The sequence below is a fragment of the Hyposmocoma kahamanoa genome, unplaced genomic scaffold (genome assembly GCF_003589595.1).
Source record: "Hyposmocoma kahamanoa isolate Upper Pololo Valley unplaced genomic scaffold, ASM358959v1 63, whole genome shotgun sequence".
NCBI lineage: Eukaryota > Metazoa > Arthropoda > Insecta > Lepidoptera > Cosmopterigidae > Hyposmocoma > Hyposmocoma kahamanoa.
The window spans coordinates 11,532,096-11,557,383 of record NW_020653851.1 but is presented as its reverse complement, the minus strand read 5'-3'; the positions used below and the strand labels follow the sequence as shown (position 1 = coordinate 11,557,383).

Sequence of the window (25,288 nt, the reverse complement as noted above, 5' to 3'; positions counted from 1 at the left end):
TAATTATGTTAATTGAATGTTGTTCAAAGCTCAAGTCAGCCGAGATATTTTGTACAAAACTGTAATATAATACTTGAAACGAAAATGTACCTACAAGGCTAGCGACTACAACTACAACATTTTCAGAAAACTCAATATCCCAATTCATTAAACTTTGCTAAGATTATGTCTCAAACCAAATGCTTGCTATAATAATGAAGGCAAAATTCGACTTTGAAAGTTGTGTACTGTCCACGGTAACGTGTATTTGGTATTTACTCTGTAGAGAACCATAAAGTGCACTGACCAAATGGCTACAGTTTCAAACTACCACATCGTGTACCAAACACAATGCAAATATCCATGTTTTGAAAACTAAAGTGCAACATTTACAATATATTTTGTATCGCAGGTATACTCACAAGCGTAACTCTTATTCTCCACGATCGCTTATCTACGAATACACTATGTCTGAATATATGCTCTTTTCTTTCCAATTTAAAGTGGATGTGTTTGCTTAACTCTAAGAGAGCGGTGGTTACAAACTAGTGTTCGCCTTGTACCTATTAGTGTATCTGAAAACGTATTGCAGCAAGATAGCGCCTTTATTTCTAGCTCACGAGCTCTCCTTTGAGCAAACCGTTTTATGTCGACGTTAGCTCTGTTTATGTTCATTTAAAAGAATTGCGAAACTACTTGGAGCTGGTATTTTGCTTGCCTAGTAAAATACTTATAAAGATGAGCAAAAAAATGTAATAATATCGCATATCGTTGAAAGCTTTCCAAGCGTACTTCTCTTTAAGAAATTTTAAACTCCCCTCGCTACTACACGCAAAGGATCTTTTATCTCCTTACATAAAATTGATATCTATTTTAGTAATAAATGTAATCCGCTTAGAAGTGAGTTGAGCACTGCAAATTTATAGAATGATTTTACTTCGGAGTTGGAATAAAACGACATTGTACTTTACGCTCCAGGGAGCCGCGACATTGTTATATCGGTAGCATTAAGGCTGTTATGAGGAATACGAGCAAGTCTTGTTAGGGTTCAAGTAGCTATATTACGAAACTCGTATCAAGGGAAGCCAACGAATTGCAATTAAACCTAAGCCGAGTTTGCTGTGCATGCTAATCGTACTTAAGTTCCAAGCGGAACACTTAGATGCATTAATATTTCTGAATACAATTGCTATATTATATAATTTTAATTATAATTACAGGAAACGAAAAATGGAACAAATAATTACAAGGACGCAATATTCCTTTAACAGACAAAATAAAGCCGTATAATGAAACCATAAAAGCCGGTCATTTTAGATGCCCCCCTCAACGACAAAGTAATTGAATGGAATGAATGTGCTATTTTTGAAAGTCGATGAACTCGACGTAAATTTTCAGTCACCGCGACATCACGGGTCCACAGGGGTGGAAGGGAGATAGGATGAAGGTCCTTTTATTTACTGTGAAACGATTGTTCGGCTTTCACAACGCGAACGAATGGATTTCATACGGGTGCTTGATAAAAATACATTCGGACAGGGAATAGAGTTCGTCTGACATAACTATACGAACCTTATACATTATCGAGAGACACTCGCACGTTATTATCGATGTAAAATAAGTGCACACAAATTTAAAACTAATTTTAATCACATCGCCGTACCATATATATACCCTTTACATATGTACCTGTACCTCTACTACGAGATTACTGCGTCGGTAGTCGTTAGCGGCCGCAAAAATATTTAACAATTTCATATAACAAATCATGGGTACACCTAGTGATCACAGGAAGAATAAGAATTTTCTAATACAAATATTTGCCGACACCGTAAACTCATAGTAAAAGTCCGGCTTCATTACTCAAATTTCTGGCGATTGTTTTGATAGTTGCAATTAACATACTTCTACAACTTTAATATTGTTATTAAAGATGACGTATAAGTGGGCCTGTTTTAGCCCTATTTTAGAATAATGTACCATGAAACAAGTATTAACTCGCAAGGAATTGGATACATTTTCGGATTTAAATCGATTTCGGGAAGAGCAAAATAAGGGAGTCCGATAACGCCGTCGCTAAATCAATGGGTTTTGTCCTACAAAGTCATTTATTTATAGCATGTGAGAGAACCATTTGTGAGATGAATGTGACGCTTACATGAGAAATAACAATCAGAGATGACCTTGGCTCTATGTGTGACGAGAATGTACAGATTATATACGCTGGTCACGAAACAGTAAAATGCCGACAGGCCAAAAGGCACGATTCAAATGTAATGTCAATTACTTTGTATTCGGCATAGTATAAACCTCGACAGCAGTATAATTACTGTTTTCCCAAATTAATGGCACTTAATATTATAATAAACCTTACTTCGAAACAGTAAGTCAACATTGACATTACGTACAACCTTTAGTACCTTTAAAATCAAGATAACTGTCCATCAATCTTCTGAAAATGCTCTTACGTTTTATTACAATTTCCATAAATCGACTCTTGTTAATTTGTGTAATACTCACTTTCTTGGTAGCAGGATGGAGGTAAATATGATTTTGACCCTCGTATGTACGGAGTTGGTGGCAAAGAGATAACGGCAGCGACGGTGCGGCGGATATAATCCGGGATATCCGGGACTCGCCAACACGCACGCGCCCGCCCCGCGGCACGACACATCTTGATACAGCCAGTCACAATCTGAGTAAAAACGCAACTCGACTTATGATTGTAGAACTAGCCAACGATTTAAAAACAGTGAATATGTAATAAACAAAATAACAAAAAACACACGCCGCAAAAGAAATTTATTGCACAAACCTCACACAAAATAGGCGCTACGATGTCTAGTTGCGGAAACCACTCCTCTCTACCATACCACACCAACTTCACACAAATAAAAGCTCTACAAGGAAGCATTTCAACTGTTTCGGCAGCAGTGGAGCGAAAATACTGGGTGTCAATTTAGCGGAAACAATTTCTCGTATTCTCAAGCCAGCAAGGTTGTCGCATCATCGTGAGCTTTGTTATTGTTTTCAATGTGCGCTGCTAAAGATAAAACTTGGAATTTATGTACTCTAGAACATTCAGAAAGTACACTTTAATAGCAAAATTTACAGCATAGCTCATCAGCTTTGAGCGGGATCCCGCTACAAAGAAGACAAACTTAAAACTTTAAAACACTTCTTGATTTAATATCAATTCAGTATTGTTATTTTACGGTAGTATACTTTCTAAACAATAGTTATCGTATTGGGTGTATCAAAAAAATCTTTGTTGCTGATAAATGAACTACAAATGTATGCAAACATTTTATCTAACTAACTGGAAAAGCATATAAAGTAATTTCGACACAGGATTTTAAAATAAATGATAAAGCTATTAGTTAAAATTTACACAAGAAATGCTGCCACAATTTAGTATGTTAGCAAATATATTAAGGCAGAGATTCTTAAACGTACACGGAATTTCTTAAACAAGTAGACCGACGGTAATAATTTATAGCAACAGAAATACAACGTATGAAATTTATTATAATATAATATTCCTGGCAGGGGACTCCTCGTATTTATAAACAAAATTGTGACGAGGGTCACACCAACGTCCGTTACACTTGCGTTGCGTTCAAAGACTTGCAGACAATGGGCAATAAATACAGGCTGGACTGCCAACTGACAGTTTAAATAATTACCTACGTTACCACACCACTAAACCGTATTATCCTCAATCTACACATAGGCTTCTAATATCAGAGCTCAAATTGTTAACTAGCCAGACTGAAATACACGATGAGTACATTATCAAAATACACGATCACCTGATCGCCCTAGTACCGCCATTTTGCGTGAAATTGAAGGAAACTATTATAAGGTTTCCTCCATATCATACAGTACTAATATACGCTTACATCGGCCCATACAATACTAATGGTGTAACTTACAATTTTGACGAAAATTATTTACAAGGCAACATAGAATATGAAATTCTGCATATGAAACTTTGCGCCAAAATTGTGGGTGGGTAAAGGCGATGAACCTAAAGTTTTTTTGTATGAAAAACTAATCCTATGCCATAACGTTTATTATGTAATTGTGTTTGTCCCTTTTTCCCATGCCCGTAAATGTAAATATGGTCGTTGAATACATATTCACAGCTACCATTATCAGGCGCACATGAAGAGTATGTGGCAAACTCATCTATTCAGAATGCATGATGATGGATCCCGAAATAGTTTGGAATGACATATCAATGGCGACGCTGACAGGTGCCAGTGGGTGTGTGACATTGTTCACGTTTCCTCCGATACGAGCAAATTACAAAGTCTATCAACTAACTTGAATGTCTTCAGTTTGATAGGATATTCCAGTCTGTCATTGGACCATATCCCTGGTGATTTCATCCTAGCTTAATTTACATCTATATACATTTTATACCAGTAGTAGGGCTAAAAAAGCCTTTGTTGGAAGTGGAACTACCAGTAGAACTACTAGTAGTTACACGGGCAATAATAATCTCCCATGTAACTACCGACAGGCCTAGTAGTATCATGGGTAGGTAAATGTTTTTGTCCGTGGTACTACCACTAATACGGGCGATAATATTATCCCGTATTACTACTACCAAGATAAGAAGCATTTTATTAATTTCATAAAACAAACGAGCCAAAAGCCAAACAATACAATAATAATCTAACCTCAGTACAGAGTACTAAAAAAACCGACCTCAAAAATCATTCAGCCCCTAGTTTACCACCCTTAGAGGTCGAATATTTTCTTCAAATTTAAATGGAACCACTTTTGAGGTACCCTCTTTCTAACAAAAAAAGAATCGAGTTCTTAGGTTTTCGCGATTGTTACACATAGGAAATGAAACTATTTTTCCGGATTTAAATCGCGTATATTTGTTTTTTCAAACAAACCGACGTTTCGGGCCCTTTACAGGTCCGTGACCATGTCACCGTGACCGTGTCAGTCAACCGTGACCATGGGACCTGTAAATGTTTAAATCCGGAAAAATAGTTTCATTTCCTAAAAAAAGAATCATCAAAATCGGTTCACAAATGGCGGAGTTATCACGTAACATACGTACAAAAAAAACGTACAATCGAATTGAAAACCTCCTCCTCTTTTTGAAGTCGGTTAAAATGCATTTTAACTAGCAATTTGTATTTGCAACCTTTATTCTTATTCAACCTTAGAACTAAGTCCAAACTTATGGTACCACGATTTCGTTTAACTAAGTATAGGTACTGTATACGTTTTAACAATAAGATTCCGGAGCATATATTCAGATTACCATTTCCTAAGTTTAAAACTTACATTAAAAGTATTTCAATTGAAAAGTCATATTACAAAATTGAAGACCACGTGTTAGATAAAGATGTATGGAAATAACCCTTTCAGCACGAGAAAATTATGACATGGCTCTAAATTCCACACAAATTCAATTCAAAGTGTATTCCAAAGCATTTAAGTTTATTTGAAATGAGCAATCCCTAGAGTTTCTCGCTCGTTCTTCTCAGGGAGGTCAGCGTAGTGAACGAGCATTAGCTTATAAAATGTAGTTTTTCACGTTTCATGTTTGTTAGAAAGAGGATACCTGAGAAGTGGTCCCATTTAAATTTGAAGAAAATATTCGACCGCCAGGGGTTGTAAACTAGGGGATGAATGACCTTTCGAGGTCGGTTTTTTAGTACTCTGTACTGAGGTTAGGTTATTATTGTATTGTTTGGCTTTTGGTTCGTTTGTTTTATGAAATTAATAAAACGCTTCTTATCTTGGTAGTAGTAATACGGGAAAGTATTATTGCCCGTATTAGTAGTGGTAGTACCACGGACAAAAACAATTACCTACCCGTGATACTACTAGGCCTGTCGGTAGTTACACAGGAGATTATTATTGCCCGTGTAACTACTAGTAGTTCTGGTAGTTCCACGGGAGATTATTATTGCCCGTGGAACTACTAGTAGTTCTGTTGGCAGTTCCACGGGCAATAAAGGTAAAAAAACCCAACCTCTCCTTTATTGCAATTACGGTTAATTAACGATCATAATTAATTATAGTGAATTGTACTTTGAAGAAAAGCGGACAAAAAAGGCACTTAGCACGCAATGTTCAAAGTTTTGTATTTATTAATCACCATGATATTAGTAGTTACCTGTATGTGCTATCCTGGAGCCACCTTTTGGATGGAATCCCACACCTTGCGTGTTGCTAAGAGAAGTAAAGCTGAAGAAAGCAAGAAATTGTGACCTCACAGTCTTCTCTGTTATCCTGTTAACAATATAACGAAGGTTTACATATATTATTTATTTATTAAATGGTTACTATTGAGAAACTATAGAATAATACTCAAAAAACTTTGTCAGCTCTTGGAATCTGCTATTCTAGGTTACCAATATGGTTTATAAGTAACACTTTACAAACCGTTTCTCCGCTTCTATGTTTGCCAATTAGTAAAGTTTAGCACTATTAATTTTGTGCGCTTATACGGTTTCAACCATACGTGTCGTTTGCACATGTACATTCCATGTTTATTAATGATACGGAACTAACAACTCGCTCAACCATTTCAGAGAGCAATATTCTAAGAGCATCGACACTCGTAAAGTTTCCATATGACACAAGCGGCTATCGAGTGCAGTTTGGAATTCAAAGAGAATAAATAAAGTTCCAAATCAATTGTTCCATATTCAAGATACACGGTAGAGTGCATCATGGAATAGTGCGACGGAGTTGCGTCGATGGCTATTTGTGGTATTCGTCAGCCAGCGGTCTGATAGGCGATAGGAATCCGATTCGACCATTACCGGTTCCGTTGTTAAGACCTTTTGTTTCGTCGCACCGTCGTACCGCCACAATTTACAATTCGAACTACGAATATGGGCCACGCACCTACGTTACTGTTTTGTTTATTCGGGTCTTCTTTGGGAGAACACTGTTTTTCTTTCATTTTAGCTGGCAAAGTGGCCGTACTATGGATTTCATCAGTTACCAGACTAATCATTTAGCATTTATCGGGTTTTTCTTAAAAGTTCCTTTTTAATTAATATTCCGCGGAATAGATTTGTTTAAGGAACTAATTTTGGTTAATTATACCACATCACACAGGAAATAGCGGTGGGTAAAATCTGTTATAACCTTAACTAACTTTCCACCAAATGTGCCGCAGTGGATGAACTGCACTGGGGAATTAATTTTGTAGTAGTACAACTGGAACGCCGTATTAACCGGAAATAATACTCGTTCGAGTGCCTACTGCCCTATGAAAATGTAATTAATTATTACTAATTTCGGTGGATTTCATCGTCGAACCGTAGAATAGGACGGATTCGTACAAAAACAACTTTAATGATCGATTTGTGTTTGTAAGCACGTAAGTGGTTATGCAATCGCGACAAACGACAATCCGCGTTTTTGTTCAACTGTTAAAACAGAGCGTCGGAAACTTATCCTTGTATTGCGTCACTGAACTCATTAACGAAGTCAACATAAAATCTTCTAAAGTGTTACTTGTAAACAATAGGATCCTTAAAGGACATCGTTAGCCTTTCAGTAAAAGATAAGGTATGATCCGCTTCCCCCATCGTTTCATAAATGTTGAAGGAACCTTAATGTTATGGTTTGTTTTTGGAGTAATTGATTCGAAATAAAGCCCCGCCTGAGTGACTTGCAGATGAAGAAATAGAAAATGCTAGCAATTTAGTCCGCCTACTAATTTAAATCTATTTTTAAATTCAGTGCCAAGAATTTATATTGCTTATGTGTAATGTCATAGTACTAACCTAAACTCAAGTACAGAAGCACCGTGGTCAGCGAACAGCACGACAGGTGGCGTGTACCGTTCGTTGGCGCCGCAAAGACGCGTTTCTGCCGCTCCCGCCGCCGCGCGAACCGCGCTCGCGCTACCCAACTGCAGCCAGCCCCCCACGCAACTGCCAATGTCAAAATGTGTGTCAAAATCATTGACCTACAAACTAACTCTATCCTAAAACGCGCAACACGAGGCGTAGTCGACGTGACTTTATGAAATTAACTTTCATACGAAGCATTTTGGTGACTACCGCGATGTTGTCGCTTAACATGTCTGGGGACGCACAAATTAGGAAAAGTAAGTTACCGATTCACTTATACTTTGATACTTAGAATTACTCATAAATTAATATATAAAACAAATTATTGCTTTCATTGCTTCTAAGTGTAAGTAGCATTCTGTATATATTATATTTGTTGGTAAAAAATAACATCGCGTTTTATCCGGCAAAGACGTTTCGCTATACCTATTCAATTTGACGGGACATTGATCACAGCAGCCTGCGTATGACAACCCTACCGGCTGCGGACCCTTTACACCAGATTCTTTCCTTTCCCAACCGATCCCAATTTCACAAATAAACATATTTTCAATTGCGAGAAACGACGACTGACGTAGGGTATTTATTCGATAAAATATCATGACTAAAATGAAAGAGCTTTTACAGGAATTAGCATTGTTTCGTTTACGAGTATTGGAGTGTAAAAGGAGGTTGCGTGGTTGCTATTTATACTCTAGCCAAATTCGACGTAGAATTAATATGAAACAAAAACATATAGAGTTTTCACCTCAGATTGTTTTACAGTTATCACAATTTCCATATTTTTCCCCAAAATTCGATTAGACTATTTATAACAGTAATCTTGAAGTAAGGTTTGTGATGATTTTTGTTGAATACAAGAAACCAACATAAAAATTGCCAGTAATTAATTATTTTAAAAGTGACCCTAATGATCCCTAATGGCTTTTTGGTTTGAAAGGAAAGATTACAAAATTTCCGAGGTCGAGTAACAATTCAAGTTCAGAGAGGTCTACCACGAAATACGGTACTATGTGACTGCTTCCGCAATGAAGCTCATACTTACTTCGTAGGTTGCACTTACTCCGATGGTCTTTCGGGCCAACGACAGTCGTGCTTCGTGACCATACGCAACGTCGGAACGACTAATGTGAATAAAAATGGAAGTAAATTAATTTGATACTTCGCGGACACGGTGAAGGTTAAATCGTGTAAGTTGCTTGTGTTGAATATTTTCATGCATTAATCTTCAAGAACAGGAGCAGACTTTGCCGTCATCGAATCATCTTAGCAGTGGACTTTGAGCTTTCTACAAATTGTCATCGGTCCTCAACGTTTTCGCCATAGGAAGAACACTCAGCGGACGACAAAACGAGCCACCACCCGGGCCGGGGGCGGTGTTTTTGGCACGCAGCCTCAACACCGCTGCACCCAACTCTGCCTCAGTCACCTTGTATGCACCCGTGCTACCTCCTTCGTTCTGGTTTAGTTCCGCTGCTGGCGCCATCGGCGGAGGTGTGTGGTGCGCCCTTTCTGGTAATAGGGCTCTCACAACCTAATCCAGTAGTTCGGGCTAGAGACTCTGCGTTAATGGGGGTGCCCAGGGGAACAATTTGCACCGCACCGCCTTATACGGCCTTCCCCACGGATCGCTGTTAAGGGTCTCCAGCATCTCTTTCCAGGTCCCTTGCCCTGCCGATAGCAGCCCGCAACAACTTGCAGGCTTCGCTATAGGCCCTACAGAGTCGCGAAAGCTCCTCCACATCTCTCCTACGGCGCCTTTGGCACCGGTGATGCTGGCGTCTTGCCTCCTTACAGGATTTTCGCAGCTGGGCGAGCTCCTTAGACCATCAGCTCACCTTGGGCCGAGGGGGATGAGGTCTAACACGTGGCATTGCTGTCTCGCACACGTTGGTTAACGCCTCCCCCAGCCATTGCACCTCCCTCTTCGCTACGACCGGACCTTTGGGTATTGGTACCCAGGCCTGGACAAGGGCCGTTTCCACTAGCAAATTCCTGTCCAGGCGCTTCAGGGCCCAACGATAGTGTTTCTGTCTCCTCGAGCACTTCCCAGCCCTGGATACGGCGTGTCAGGGCGGCATTTGCGAACGTGATACCCATGATAGAGCCACCCTGTTGCCGTACGCACGTATTCACCGATCCACGGTTAATAACGACCAGTCCTCCAGCGACATGACACGTGCTTCAGTCACCAGAGATCGCGACGCCCTGGACTTGGCGTTGAAATCTCCAGCCACGACCACCAAGTCGGAGCGACTCCTGTCAATCGGAGCGCCAAGCTTGACCAGATATTGTTCGAACTGGGCAAGGATCCGGTTAGGAGAACAGTACGAACATAACCCCTCCTACAAAGGTCGAGACAAAACCATGGCCCCTCACTACCCTTTCGAGGGGCCATGATGGCCACCAAACCCAGCCCAGTTGTCGCCTGGTCGCGACCAGGTAAGGCTCGGCGATCACGACGACGTGTATGGACCACTCTGCCAGATCTTTTCTTGGGCTTGCTAGTAACGCAAACCTTGCCTCCACCTCTGTGATTCGCGAGCCTTCCGGCGGCACAAACCGTGCAATGGGGTGTTGCCTGGTATCCACTGGCCCAGTACTGCCACACCGGAAATACTGGTCACTACGGTCGACAGTACTAGTACATCTGGCCCTTACGTGGGCCAGCTCGAGGCATTTAAAGCACCTCATGGGCTTGGCGTCAAGCAGTTTGACCAGCGTTGACGTCCAGCCCACAAGGAGTCTGCCACCCTCCACCACCTTCTTTTCAACCTCTACCGGGTAGCGCAACCACACTGCCCCAAGACCGGTGAATTCCAAGTTAACTTCCACGGACTTCACCGATTCTGGGGGACAACCCCAACCCTAGCGACCGCAGCCACTATTTCCTCTGCCTCAATGGAATCGTCCAAGCCTGATACACGCAATCCAGCGCAATTCATAGGCCTGGAGACCGAGGCGCTCGCTGGGTCCAGCACTGCGGCGAGCCTTTTGGCGAGCTCGTTTGCCACTTCGCCACTGGTGCCTTTTGGCAGCTCCAAGACTCGAGCACCAGTGGCGGCTTGCCTAAATCTAAGGTCATTGATGCCGAAGTTGTCAAACGCAATTTTCTGCTTGGCCTCGGCTATGAGTGTAGCATATGACACCCCTTTTTCTTCGGCTCCCGGCCTCATTGTCAGCATAACGGCGGCTGACTGAGGGGGTTCGAGTTTACGCGGCGGCCTCTTCCGCCCTTTTCTTCGCTTTATTTTGCCCTTGGACTGCTGTGGGGTCTGAACCTGTGAGCGCTTCGTCTTTTTCTTTGCACCGCGGCGGGCCACCACATTCCAACCCTCTTCCATGTTTGGAGGGGGTGGCGGTAGCGGGCGGGGTTGCCGAAGTGCAGCAACCGCTTTGGAGGAAGCCGATTTCTTTCCTCTGGTTGTGGCCTTTGATGAACCCGGCTGCGATTCTGGCCTTGCCAGAGTTGGGGTTGGTGCATTTCCACCTTTGGCTTTTGCTGCCTTTGTACAGATCGGTGCGGGTCGCGGAAGCATGTCCCTGTTTCTTCTATCTGCAGCCAACGGTGGGTGCAGGCGCTCTTCGGGCAGAAGCCTGTCTGTTAGTGCATCAAGCCGTGCATTTAGCATGGTACCTACTTGTATCATAATTGAACGCGTCAGCTCTTGTATCTCCAATTCCCCTGATGGACGACACACTGCGGGTTTTGAAAGCCTTTCTTTGGCAGAATCCGATGTCGTGCTCGCCCGCTTCAGATCAGCTTTGAGCTCCTCAATCTCCTTTCGGAGCTCTGACAACTCAGACTATAAGTGGTTGTTATGCATTTGCAGTTTCCTTGTCTCTTCTGTGATGGAACGCCTGTGCAACACCTCAACAGCCTATTTAATTGAGGATGCTGCGTCTTTAAGGGCACGTTGGGATGTGCCTTTGAGATTCCTCGATTTGGCGGCGACCTTGTGAATTACCGCCACACAGTCAAGCACCTGCTGATTGAGCGGTGACGCGGTCGCATCCTCTTCTTGACCGCCCGATTGACCGCTCTGACAACCGAGTCACACTGTTGTTTCTGGTTCTCTGAAGCAGTTGTGTGATCTCCTCCTCGGCAGATATGCTCATCTCGTCAGATTTGGCAGCCATGCATTGAGCTTTCGCTTTAGCCAAACCAACGCGTTGGCCAGTTGTCGGAACTTTTGCAACCCGTGTAAAGTCACTGTTGGAATCCGTCTCAGATCCGCACCGGTTTTCAGCATTTGTACGGGTCCGCTTCCGGCGGTCCTGCCAAAATTTACAACGCACCCCTTCCGTCAGGGATTCAATCATATTCAGGCTGTTTGGAGAGCCTGACTGTGACTCCGGGAGTTGCCGTACGTTCTGACACAATGTGGTCCATGGTGCGAAGCAATTATTGCCTCCCCAAAGTTCTCCTCCACAACGTTCGCTGCCAATGTCTTAGAGCGCGTGTAGCGTTCTAATATATCTGCGGGTAGGCGCGCAACCTGCACCGCCGCAACTTTCGATGTTACAGCCACCTCATGTCCATCTACTGAAATGTGCGAAATATCTATATCCAGATCCGTAGCCAGGTGGTGTTCACGGGAGTCTGCTTCCAGCCGACTCACGAGGCAGTTCTTGCCCCCAACCCAGAGTACGAGCTGCTATCCACCGAAGCGGATGGGCGGGATTCCCCCTTTCGGGGACCCGCCTGTGGACCATTTTCAAAACTAGCCTTCTACATGTATCTTGTGTTTTAAGGGGGTTCACTGTTCTAGTGGAGCGCTCTAATGAGTGGATACCCTCCAGCCATACATCCCATCACCGGGCGCCAAAGCTTGGAATTGGGGTGATTTTTTAAAGAGGTTTTCTTCCTCGTGATCCTTCTCTCAGTGAAAAGAACCTCCGTTCCCGCTCAATGCGGGGTTACGAGTTGCCCGATGTTGGCTGAGACCAAGGTCTGTCCTGAGACAGACGCGTCGCGCAGGGCAGAAGACATCGTATTCCGCAATCCTCTATTTGACAGATCCATCCCGGCGAACCGGTACCCACCATATCTGGCAAGCGTGTCTCGGGACAACGGATCTATCTCATCTCCCTAGCTCAGCTGGAGGCTGAGTATCCGCGTAGACTCTCCACTGTGCCCTCTGCTGATCAAAGGGAAACGCGGAAAGGCATTGCGTTTGCTTCTAAGCTTCACTACAGACTGGGTTGCATGCAGCTACTGAGCTCCCCAACCACGATAAGGTTAGTTAAGACCCTATGTTAAGTTTTGTCAACCCCTTTATCAACCTAAACAAGCCGCACTTGTTTTCCAAATTCTGCTTTATCTCTTCTAACTACTCGCTGGTAGTTAGAAGAGATAAAGCAGAATTTGGTAAAGTTACAGGCACATGGGATTTTTTTAAGTTCTGTCTTAGAGTAATGGGCGCAGTAGCAGTGCCCCTCAAATCCAATTTAAAGCTCTGTGTGGCACTGCAGCATTATGCACAGGCGTGTCGCTTACCATTAGGAGATTTATACATATGTATGCGATACATTGTCACAAAATTTTGCCCTTATGGTATAAATACTACAATATCTTCTCAATTATCTATTAAATAATGTAAAGCGCTTGTAATTACTCACATGGAACCATTAAATCGGCCAACGGAGACAAGCCTATAAAGCTGTATCTCGACCCGTTGACCAGCGTCTGGCTGAAGAAAGTAAGAGCAGGATCCTGGGCCCTCGATTGAAGGAGATTTGATCTGACCAAATGTCTTCCCAGACTTGCTCTTGAGAATGCGCGAATCGATTGTGATGTTGCACACTGATAACAATTTGCAATTGAAAATATTAGTCAAGGTGTCACGAGAAATAACAAATTTTCAATTATTTAAATATGATCTTTAATGCGAGTTCTGTCAGGTAATAAAACAGAAGAGAAGCAAGGGTTTTTTATTATTTACTTATATTCCTCATACAACGACGGAATAATGAGCGTCGTTATCTATTGATACTTCATTTCACAACGCAGATATTGTCAATCATGACCGAAAGTAAAGCCGTAGTAGCCTAATGATTTCACCTTCCGTCTCTCAAGGAGCCCTCTCCTTGAGAGACGGAAGGTCAAATCATCATTGGTTCGATTTTGAAATTTAATTTGAAATTTACCATGAGTTTAAAGAAAACATCGAGACGAAACCTGCACACATCTGCAAAGCATTATAATTTTAATAGAGTTAATTTACTGCGAGAGGAGACCTGTGCTCAACAGTGATACTATATACAGGCTAACTATTATTATTATAGAAATAGAAATAGAAATAGTACTACCAGTTCGGCATGAAGGGATATTAAAAGGTTTAGCTAAGCGAGATCGGGGGTATTGTATGGTACTGAAGTCTTTACGTTTGCAAGTATTGCAGAGCATGATTTCGACCAATTTATGAAGAAAAGAAAAATCAGCCACAGTAATGTAAACATAAAAAAACTCGGACGTCTATGTGATAATTTGGGTGAAATAAAGTCTATATGCCTTGTAAAGGCGCGCTGAATATTTTCTATGCGCTGAGACGGGTCGGTGTACATTGGATTTTACACTGTGGAGGCAAATTCAAGGTCGTATTCAGTTGATTAAAATACGTGAGTTTCGTACATTTACACTGTACTGACTTAATTTAGTGTACATTTTATCAATGTACACTAAATTAAGTCCAGTGGGCCTGGATGAGGCATTTGCTATATTTGATCTGGCTGCAAGGGCTCTCCGTTCTCTCTCTATATCCACCAGATCGGATCGGACGTTTCATTAAACCAGTTTAATAAAACGTTCTCAATACCATACGCTTTTTGTTTCTAAAGCACGATGCATGATTGATTCTGTTGAACGCACTAGATATCTGTATAAACAACATCAAATTTGAGAACCCTTGTCAAGCTGAGGCGTTATTTCGGAGGTAAAGGAAACTAAATTACTATCTACAGACCGACCACTTCTAAAATCATGCTAAAATCGGATAATGAGGAATTGATATGTGACTGTGTATCATAAGGTCGACACCGCTCCGCGAATAAATTTGCAAAAACAAGATTAAATGGGTCTATAATTTTTGACATCAGATTTAGATATTTGTACAATTCTTGCTCTCTTCCATTCCTCTAGAAATTCACCTGTTTCTAATGAAACATTTAAAATAATACATAAAGACAAGGTCAGTGCCTTATTGCAGCGCTTAATAAAGAGGGGTGGTATATTATTGAGCCCGGCTCTCACTTAACTCAATTTAAATATAATGTTAACAATTTGCAACGTTATAAACCGACCCAAATAAAGCCCACACAAAATGAGCATAAGACAAAATTTTAAGGAAACGTGATAAACAACGGAGCGAGCGAATTGGGAATAAAATCTCACAGAACAAGTAAAATTGCTCTACAGCTTTAGTATTGGCGTAGGGTTAATAATGGTCTGTTATTCAAGGAAAATGTAAACATTAGCCGGGCTTCAATGCGAATACTCGGAGAGCTGCTAGCAGCAGATTCAGCTCAGTTTTCGAATCGTCGTCCATCTCTATTGTTTGTCCTAGAAACCGGTCGCTAGCTTAAAATATTTTAATCCCAGCTAATGAGAGTGACCGTCTTCGTGCGCAATATATGTATTACTTCGCGAGAAAACCTTATTTAAGGACTTGGAATGTATTTAACGTGTTTCGATAACTATACCGATTAGTTATCTTTTCGCCTTTGAAAGTGATTGGGCGAGCGAAAATTGCAGATAATTTCTAACTTCAGTAAGTATTACAGTGTGATATGATATATGTATTGCATAATGCATAATGTAACGGAGAGCATATTAGAACATGAGCATGTATCATGCATATGCTTTCTATTGATTTAAAGAAACAAAGCGTGGAATGTTTTCTGTTGTAAGGTTTCAATTAAAGTATCTCCGGTTTCGAACACGGGAGTGTGTGCGACGTTTCTCTATTTCAGTTATATTATTAGTCGGAACTGAGTACAACATTGTACTCATAGTAGTAGTGCTCCTTCTTAAAGAGTTCGCTTGGGGAAGTTACCATCTTACTTATTTCTGCCGCCAATCAGTAATGTGAGGATTACTTGTTCCGGTTTTGAAGGGTAAGTGTGCTGGTAAATTACTAGCACATGGAACTTGTCAAACGTATGTCTCAGGGTGACGGGTGCAGTGACCATTCAGGTCTTTGCGATTTGAAAAAATAACGGTATAGAATTAAACTTACTGTTGGCACAATACTGCTCAAGGCCGCACTGTGCGCAGCGTGTGGGCGCGATCTCGCCGCACGGGCATGCGCCATCGCGCACACAACACGCGCAGTCTTCACCACCCCCACCTGGGCAGGTACATCCTGACGACGACTGCGTCCATAAGTCCACCTGACCTGCACCAATAAATAACACACACGTAATAAAAACTAAGCACTTCATATTTAATTGATTATGTCATTGAATTTTCATTTTTTCGGTAATCTATGTACCGCTTTATTTGGTGCTTTTTTTAAATTTAAATTATTTCAAATTTATAACGTGTTAATAAAACTTTGTGTATTTTTACAATACATATAAATTTAACATTTCTGCCGATTTTTCTCCAAACGGGAATAAACACTTGTTAAAGATGTTTTGACTTAAATTAATTTTGCCAAAATTTACAATTACGTTAATGTAAGCACCAAACGAGCGGTACTTTCCGCTCATTACTTTTTTAAGCTACTACAATTATGCGTGCCGTTTGATTGATCGATTGAACGTATAATACTTATAGTGCATTATCCAACAAATCAACTAAACCACTGATTGGTTTATATCACGGAAGAAAAAAAGACAATTGAAGTACCTTAATCCTCGATTACTACCAGACCCGACATCGCCTAAACTCACACGGTCTGAATTTGAAACACTACAAAATCTTGATATTGGTTAGTCGTAGTTTCAAATTTAAAAAGAAATAACAAATTCTGAATTGTTAATATAATTTAAACTTTACGTTGGCACATCGCTGAAAATTCAATACCATCAATACCTATTGTTGCAAGTTCGACGTTTTGATATTATATTCAATCCCAATCAAGGTGCTGCCATCTAGCGGTTACTTGCTGAACGACGACTAAGCGGAGTTATTAGTTTAGTTTCAATAAACAGAAAATTGAAAATTGATTAAAACATGACTTTCCGATGATATGAAATACCACCACGGGTAATATTTTTGGTGCGGCTATCGTTCATACATTCCAAAACAACACAATAAGGCGTCATCTAGGATGTTAGAGAATTTGCACAATGTGCTTTCGTACCCATACATACAAAGCGAAAATGGCGGACTGAGTTCAAATAGGTCTTTTGAGACCTATTATATTTCGTCGCTTCATTCTCGATATAATATTTAACCAGATAGTTTTCTTAAATTGCTAGGCAACACAGCACCGTTTTTAGAGAAAAAAAAAATGTTTTGACGTTGACACTCCCTACCAGGCATCAACCGCCATTTTCTGTCCTCATCCCTTTTTCGTGTGTGGCGACAAGCACACCTCCACAGCTCCGTTAAAATGTCAAAGCGAACAAACTTCGAAAAACTCGACTATTATAAAAATAAACTGAAATAATTAGAAAAAACAGATGCCAAACGTCGCCGGCGTTGTAGGATCATAATATCATCGGACGAGTCGGACATTGAACAAAGTAACATTTTTTCTTATGCTCCTAAAAAATGAAAATAATAAAAAAGAAAATATTCATTTTTATCATATATATGCACTACTTGCTTCTTCCGCAATGATAGTAAATGTTCGCTTTCATACATAGTAAATGTGAATCTAACCTACATGCGAGTTATCCCCGATAACCAAATATAACATGTGTGGATGAAAATCCGAACAGATATACTAATATGTGCATTTTACATGATTTATAATAAAAATACCTCGGGGGTACCGCGAGTTAAACACGATAATGAAATCGACTGCGAGTCGATTTTAATTTGAACAATATTAGTTCTTACTTGCTAATAAGCAAAGAATTTTTCCAATAAAATTACGACGGGGTTAACTGCGAGTTAACCACGATGACGAAATCGACTGCGAGTTGATTTTAATTTGAACAATATTAGTTCCTACGTGCTGATATTAATAATAAGTAGGTTTTTTTAGTTTCGTCGTGGTTAACCACAATTTCGTGGTTAAGCGAGTTAACCACGAAATCGACTGCGAGTCGATTTCAATTTGAACAATATTAATGCCTACGTACTAATAAGTAAAGTAGTTTTTTAAATAAATTTACGTGAGGTTTAACCACGAGTTAACCACGATAACGAAAGCGACTGCAGGTCGATTTTAATTTGAATAGCATTAGTATTTACGTGCTAATTAGTAAAGTATATTTTTTAAATAGAATTACGTCGGGGTTAACTGTGAGTTAGCCACCATAACGAAATTATCAATTACCTATCTAATACAATTGTGAAGAAGATGGTTAATGGTTTTAGGCGACAGCCACCTGCAAAACCAATATGCAGCTTCGCCAGCAATACCATTATGTAAACAGGAACCAACACTAGTCCGTAATACCCGGCATTAGTTTATCGCCAGACGACAATAAAAAATAGCATATCGCAATTAAAAACTTAATTGACTTGGGAGCAGTGACAAAGTGCTGTCCTAGAAAAAATCAATACATTTCTAGTACTTTTTTAGCCCCAAAACGCAACGGTAGTAGTCGTTTTATATTGAACATAACGTCCTTTAACAAATTTGTAATAAAAACTCACTCTAACATGGAGGACTATCGAATTGCCTCAAAATTGATATTTCGCAGGAGTTTCATGGCCAAAAGATCTGAAAGAGGTGTATTCGCTGACATCTATCTGCGAAGCAGATCGAAAGAACCACAGATTTCAGTATTTACCTTGTGGTTCGAATGAAATTGAAACCTATGAATTTACTGCTCTGGCATACGGTCCACAGCATCGAAAATTTTTACCAAAATCATGAAAGAAGTTGTAACACATTTGAGACAACAAGGATTTAAGTCCGTGGTATATTATGACGATGCATTAATAATGTTAATGCAACCATTAACTTATTGCAATGTTTAGGCTTCATCGTTAATTACGGCAAGTCTGTGTTACAACCATGTTAAGTTTATAAATTTCTAAGATTCAATTTTTATTCTTGAAATTGAAGTATAAGTTTACCTTTAGAAAAACGTCAAAAAATTTACCATTTACTTTAACACTACCTACACATTATTTTAAAAAATAATGAGGTTACCCCGATGTACCCCGATATACGTGAGTATGCTCAATTGATTGGTGTCCTCATCTCAGCTTGCCCAGCCACCAAATACGGTTGGTCATTTAAAAAATTACTGGAAATACAGAAATTTCTAAGTCTTCAAAAACATGACGGTAACTATGAAACAACAATTTATCTTCCAGATATAATTCTAAGTGATTTGAGTTGGTTGACAGAAAAATATTTACTCGGCTTTATCGTACATGAGAACCTCAAGTTTTATATTAGAAATTATACAGATACACCGCGCACCGGTTAGGATTCCGTATGTGGCGCGAGTATCACAGGAGGCCAACGGAAGGTTGTTGAGAAGTAGCACCATATCAATTACTAAGAATTGCAGTATTCTTATATTATATTAATAGAATCTGATTGTGTTATATTGTTGCGAGTTCGCAATACTACGGCGAACAGTTGTATAAATCGCAAGGGTGGGATCCAATACCCCTACCTTAACGATTTAAGGAAACAAATTTGGCAATGGTGCAAAAGCGCAGGATAATGGGAGTAATCCTCTCGCGCCTTCCAGACCATTGTCAGACGTTTCGGACCACCCGAGATTGATCTTTTGCATCCCGCACCAATGCCAAATACGCTATTTTTGTCTCTTGGTTTCAGGAATCGGCGTTCAGTTTCAGGAATGTCAGGATGCGGCGTAGCGGACACAGCAATTTTCGGCGCGCATAGCACGCGGTACGCCTCCACGCCGGCCGCGCGCGTGGCTGAGGTGCCGATAGAGCTTATACGCAAGGCTGCGAGTTGGACTCCGACATCTCACATCCTTTACTAGATTTTATAATAAACTAATACTTCAAAGTCGTTGACAGATCAAGTACAAAGACACGACGCAAGCACATAGAAAAATTCGTGAGGTCCGTTGGTTCGTTCCGTGGCTTAGTTGGTATAGCGTCTGGCACGGTATGCAAGAAGACGTCGGTTCGAATCCGACCGGATCGAAGGAATTTTTTCTGAGTGTTTTTTCTGAGTGTTCGATCTTTGTATTAATAATTATAACAAACTAGTGGAGTAATTTCACAAAAAATAATTGAATATCAATTCAAAAATTTAATTAAGACTAATACTTACTCAAGACGAACACACGTTCGCAAGATCCATTTGCTTAAAAACGCAAAAACGACAAATTATGCTATTCCAAATTAATAATAATAATAATCTTTATTTATAAAATTATTATATGATGTATGAATTAAAAATTGTTATGATTGTGATCTCAAGAGAGAGATCGTTGTATGTTCATATCTATATATATTTTTAAGAAAAATATAATATAATTTACCATTAAGCTTCTGGTTTTTAATTTACATAAAATCAACTAGAAGCAAAACTGAATACTCTAAAATTCTATCTGGTTAAATATTATATCGAGACTGAAGCGATGAAATATAATAGATGATCAAACGAACTTCTTAAAGTGAAGTTCGATCACTATTATATGAGCTTCATTCGAAGATATAATCAACACCCTCCCTTGACATCGTCATATCAGAAGTAAAGATTCTGAAACTCACAAATAAGTTTTGGTTCCCACTCTAAAAGGAACGAGGATAGAAAATGGCGGGTGATGCCTGGTAGGGAGTGTCGACGTCAAAACATTTTTGTTCTCTAAAAACCATGCAATGTTGCCTAGTAAGTTTTTTTTTAATTTATTTTGGTACAAAGAGTCATTACAATATGAACTAATACAAAGATTTGAACTATACTATAGACAACGAGTACCGAATATTACACTTAAATATTAATAACATGTACTAAAAGGGCTTAAATATATAAGTGGAATACAAAACAAACGCGTTTTTGAACCAAAAGCGAATGGTTAACCATATTGGTACTTATACAAATTACTACTTAGAACTAAAGAAAATTAAAACAAAACTAATTAACCGGGATGTAAACCTGCGAGTAAAGTCTTCATAGCCAAACTGTCCCGACTAGGCCGCTAAGAAGTATTATTACTACTATATAATTTGTTGTGTATGCTTACCTTAAATCTGTTCAATGAGATACCAAACATATCCGTGTCACAAAATGTATTATTATATAAATTTAACGAACGATGAAAATAACTGTTTCTCGTATAATTCTTACGGAGTCGTGGTGGTACGAAAATTTTTATTTTACGTTGGTGGTGTGCTGGTAAACGAGCTTTATTTATAAAATTAACCTGCGATAACAGAGTCAGTGAATCAACCATATTGTTAAGTATTTTGTAAAGAAAAACCATGTCAGATTTCTTACGGCGATTTTGTAAGGTAAGTAATTTATTACGCCTAAGAGAGTATTCGTATGGTTCAATTGGACAATTAGACGAAAATTAAGATCCTGATGAATTTCCGTTGGACTCTTTCTATTCGATCGATGTTACATTTGTAGAATGGATTCCAAACCACGCTTCCAAAATCGAGAATGGATCTAACAAATGAAAGTTAAGGACTACTACTACCTGGTTAAATATTATATTTTCCAATGAAACGACTCACATAATAGTGATCGAACTTCACTTCTCGAAGTTCGTTTGATCATCTATAGTCAGACGCTAACTAATCACTTCTACTGTATCTATTGTTCTGTGTTTTATATCTGTATAATATAATTTGATTTTCTAAATGTAAGAGTTGGATTGAAAATTAATTCGAACAAGATAAAAGGTACTTTGTATAAATTGCTCGCATCTAAAATCAAAATAAAACTAAAAGCAAAATGTATAAGCCAATGGTAAATTAAAAAAAAAATTCTAGTTTCTATTTAAACAACAAATTATTTTACTTAAACAACAAATGTCGCAACGTCGTAACTGGCAATTGTTCCATTGATTAATGAAATCAAAAGAATTCACACACAATCGATTTAATACATGTAGAGTTTTAAAATATTGGGACATAACATTAAGCACGTTTACTACACCGACAAGAGCCTAAATTTTAAATGTAAAATAAAATTAGGTAGTGAATGAGTAGGACCAGCTTTCCCACATTTGAAGCAATTGAAAATTCGATAAACCATTCGCATAATAAATGGCCCCCTTAGGCTATGCCAAATAATCGGAGATGATCAGATGACACACGATTATACGTAGGTAGTTTCTAATAGTCAAATAAGGCTCGACAAGCACTTGAACGATTGCTCATAAAATCTATTTTTATTTCAATACAAAACAAGTACGGAAAAATAAAACCTACGCTTCGAAGTATTACAAGTAAGGTGTACGACAATGTGATAACCAATAGTCGGAAAAAGGTGTTCCAAACATATAGATATATGTATAGATATAGCTACAAGGAATGACATAGGGTTGTTAAGACCGCCAAATTGTAATTCACTACTTTTTCGAATTCCGGATTTCAATGATTCTGATGGTGCTTATGATGCGGATAGTGCTGATAGTGCTTATGATGCTGATTTTGATAGAGCTAACGATGCTGATGATGATTACGCTAACGGTGCTGGTGACGCTGAGGATTCTAATGGTGCGGATGATGCCCTTGGTGCTGATGATTCAGATGGTGCTGATGTTGACTGATGGCCAGATGTGACATCGATGTTGTCATCAGCACCATCAAAATCATCAGCATTATCAGAATTATCATCACCATCAAAATCATCAGCACTATCAGAATCATCAGCACCATCAGAATCATCAGCACCATCAGAATCATCAGCATCATCAGCATCATGATCACCATCAGCAGCATGATCGCCATCAGCATCATGATCACCATCAGCATCATGGTCACCATCAGCACCATCCGCGCTCATCAGCAGCACCAGCACCAGCACCATCACAATTGTTAGCACCATCCGCGTCATCAGAACCTTTAGCATCAAACCACCATCAGCAGCATCAGCAGCATCAGCATCGTCTGCAGCATCAGCATCATCATATAAGCATCATCAGCTGCGTCAGCGTTATTAACACTTCGTCATTATCATAATTTGAGTAGCAGTAAAGCTCCTTGTGAAAGAGTTTGTCCAGGGAAGTACAGCCACCATACCATCTACAGCATTTTTTTTACATGGCACCACTAGAATTACTTTAAAATCCAACTTTGACTTCTTAGATAAGTAGTTTTGTACTACGGTGCAGTAAAACCATTAGCACCAACCGGAAATCAGATTTTGAAAAAAGTAAAGAATTAAAATTTGGTGGTTTTAACAACTCTATGTCACTCCTCGTAACTATATATCTATACATTTTTCCATGTCCGTGGAACACCCTTTCCCGCTCATTGATGATAACACAGATGCAACCTTTTATTTGCACAATGATTTTTAAAAGTTCGAATTAAATGTATATAATTTAAAAAAATAGCATCACGAGATTAACAAAAACAACATGGAATGGACTAATTTGAATTTTTTGTGTTTTTAACTTGTGTGTGCTTATGTTTGTTGTTTATTAACTTTAAATAACTCTAAGGGTCGTATTCTAGAACTCTATTCCATGCTCAAGTCAGGATTTGAGTATGGTTTAAAGCATTCGAAATCATACTCAAGTCCCTGCCATTAGAGTCGTATTTCTAGTGCTTGTGTTTCCAGTGCAATCCTGACTTCAGCATTGAGTAGAGTTCTAGAATACGACTCTAAGAAGTTGTTTGGAATGCACACCGAAAGAATTGTTGAGAGCTTTGTGAATACACCAATTGAAAGACTATTTTTGACAATTTAGGTAATTTTTTCCTTACTCAAAATATTGAAAATTCCATATTTTTAAGTCTATATTTTATTATGAAGTCAATAAAATAATTTGTAAAACTTAATGTAGCGTAAATTGGAATGTTTTCTTTGTAAAATTAAAATAAGGCATTTAATTAATAACTATTGTAACTATAGTGAAAAAATAGGGTGGTTTGCATCAATAATACACATAACTGGTTGAAGACTGTACCACCTCAGTCAACCGCACAGACTATTAGACGCTAACGCATGTCAACCGTGACCATGGGACCTGTAAAGGGTCCGAAACGTCGGTTTGTTTGAAAAAACAAATATACGCGATTAAATCCGGAAAAACAGTTTCATTTCCTATGTGTAACAATCGCGAAAACCTAAGAACTCGAACCTTACTCCTAGAGGCTTTACTAGAACATGAAATAATAGTATAAAAGCAGTACAGGCAATACACTTTGTAAATAGGCCATAGAAGTGAGTAAATTGACTCAAACTTTTACTTTTTCTTATTATTCTAAAAAAGAAATAATAAAATTTGTGCTTTCGAAATATAAATAACTTTCGAACAACAAATACATTTCACTTTTATGGAATGACCCTATAAACCTACAAAAGCCAATGGAATTATCTCGCTCCAGATTTGACAATGCCCAGCCGCCACTGAGTCGAGTCGTTAGCGACTTGCCGCCCCGTCCGCCGCGCTGCGGCCGTGAGCCCCAACGGTTCATTACACAAGCGCCATGTTTTATGTTTTATTATAGTCACGGAGTCCCAATTTATTACACATTTTCACAAACTGAGTGCATAGCTGAACTGTAAAAACCTCTAAATAAGACCTACAATTCAAATCTGATGATTCCCCCATAAGAAGCTAACAAATATAACGGTACTAAAATGCCTTTTTGCACAACTGGATTACAGAACGGTACAAAAACATACTTTTACAGACTCGTGGACTCTATTGTCTACTCAACATTCTACAGAGCAAAGTTGCTTTTTAAAACGAAACTCTAAAAAGTGTTGTAGAACTAACTAACTATAAATGATTACCTACTTCTATTACCGTAATACCTTACAAGCTAGCATGTATTACTTGCATAGGTACTTACTGCTGCCATCAAGGAAAATCGGTGTCCAAGCGATTTGCGCAGAGGCAGCGGCACATGCGGCAGCGAGCAGCAGCAACGCCAGTGCCTGCCGCATGGTGCGCTCGCGCAGTCACCGCGCCTCTCGCCCCACCGCCCACCCGCGCCGCCTTCGCATTTGCACCCCAACCACACCACTTCACAACCACACACAACACAAATCGCGATAGCAAATCATATACAAAACGACACACATGATTGCGCACGTAACGCCCTAAATTCCTTTTATTGTTATTTCACTACGCAGCAAGTTTATTGAGACTTTATTGCCAATCTCGATTTTTCCAATTCATTGTACTCCGGGATCGGCGATCGTTTTGTCTGTAAC

General features: G+C 39.6%; 1 protein-coding gene across 1 annotated transcript in view; it reads right to left on the bottom strand.

Moving 5' to 3' along the window:
- LOC113230249 overlaps nucleotides 1-25,018 on the bottom strand; it is a 45,790-nt gene extending 20,772 nt beyond the window's left edge. The window contains exons 1-6 of the mRNA XM_026464091.1: nucleotides 24,925-25,018; nucleotides 16,064-16,222; nucleotides 13,449-13,632; nucleotides 7,758-7,907; nucleotides 6,131-6,246; nucleotides 2,500-2,674 (exon numbers count right to left, since the gene is read on the bottom strand). Coding sequence (XP_026319876.1) covers nucleotides 2,500-2,674; nucleotides 6,131-6,246; nucleotides 7,758-7,907; nucleotides 13,449-13,632; nucleotides 16,064-16,222; nucleotides 24,925-25,018 — 878 coding nt within the window. The remainder of the gene's footprint in view (nucleotides 1-2,499; nucleotides 2,675-6,130; nucleotides 6,247-7,757; nucleotides 7,908-13,448; nucleotides 13,633-16,063; nucleotides 16,223-24,924) is intronic.
- Nucleotides 25,019-25,288: the final 270 nt, after the last annotated feature.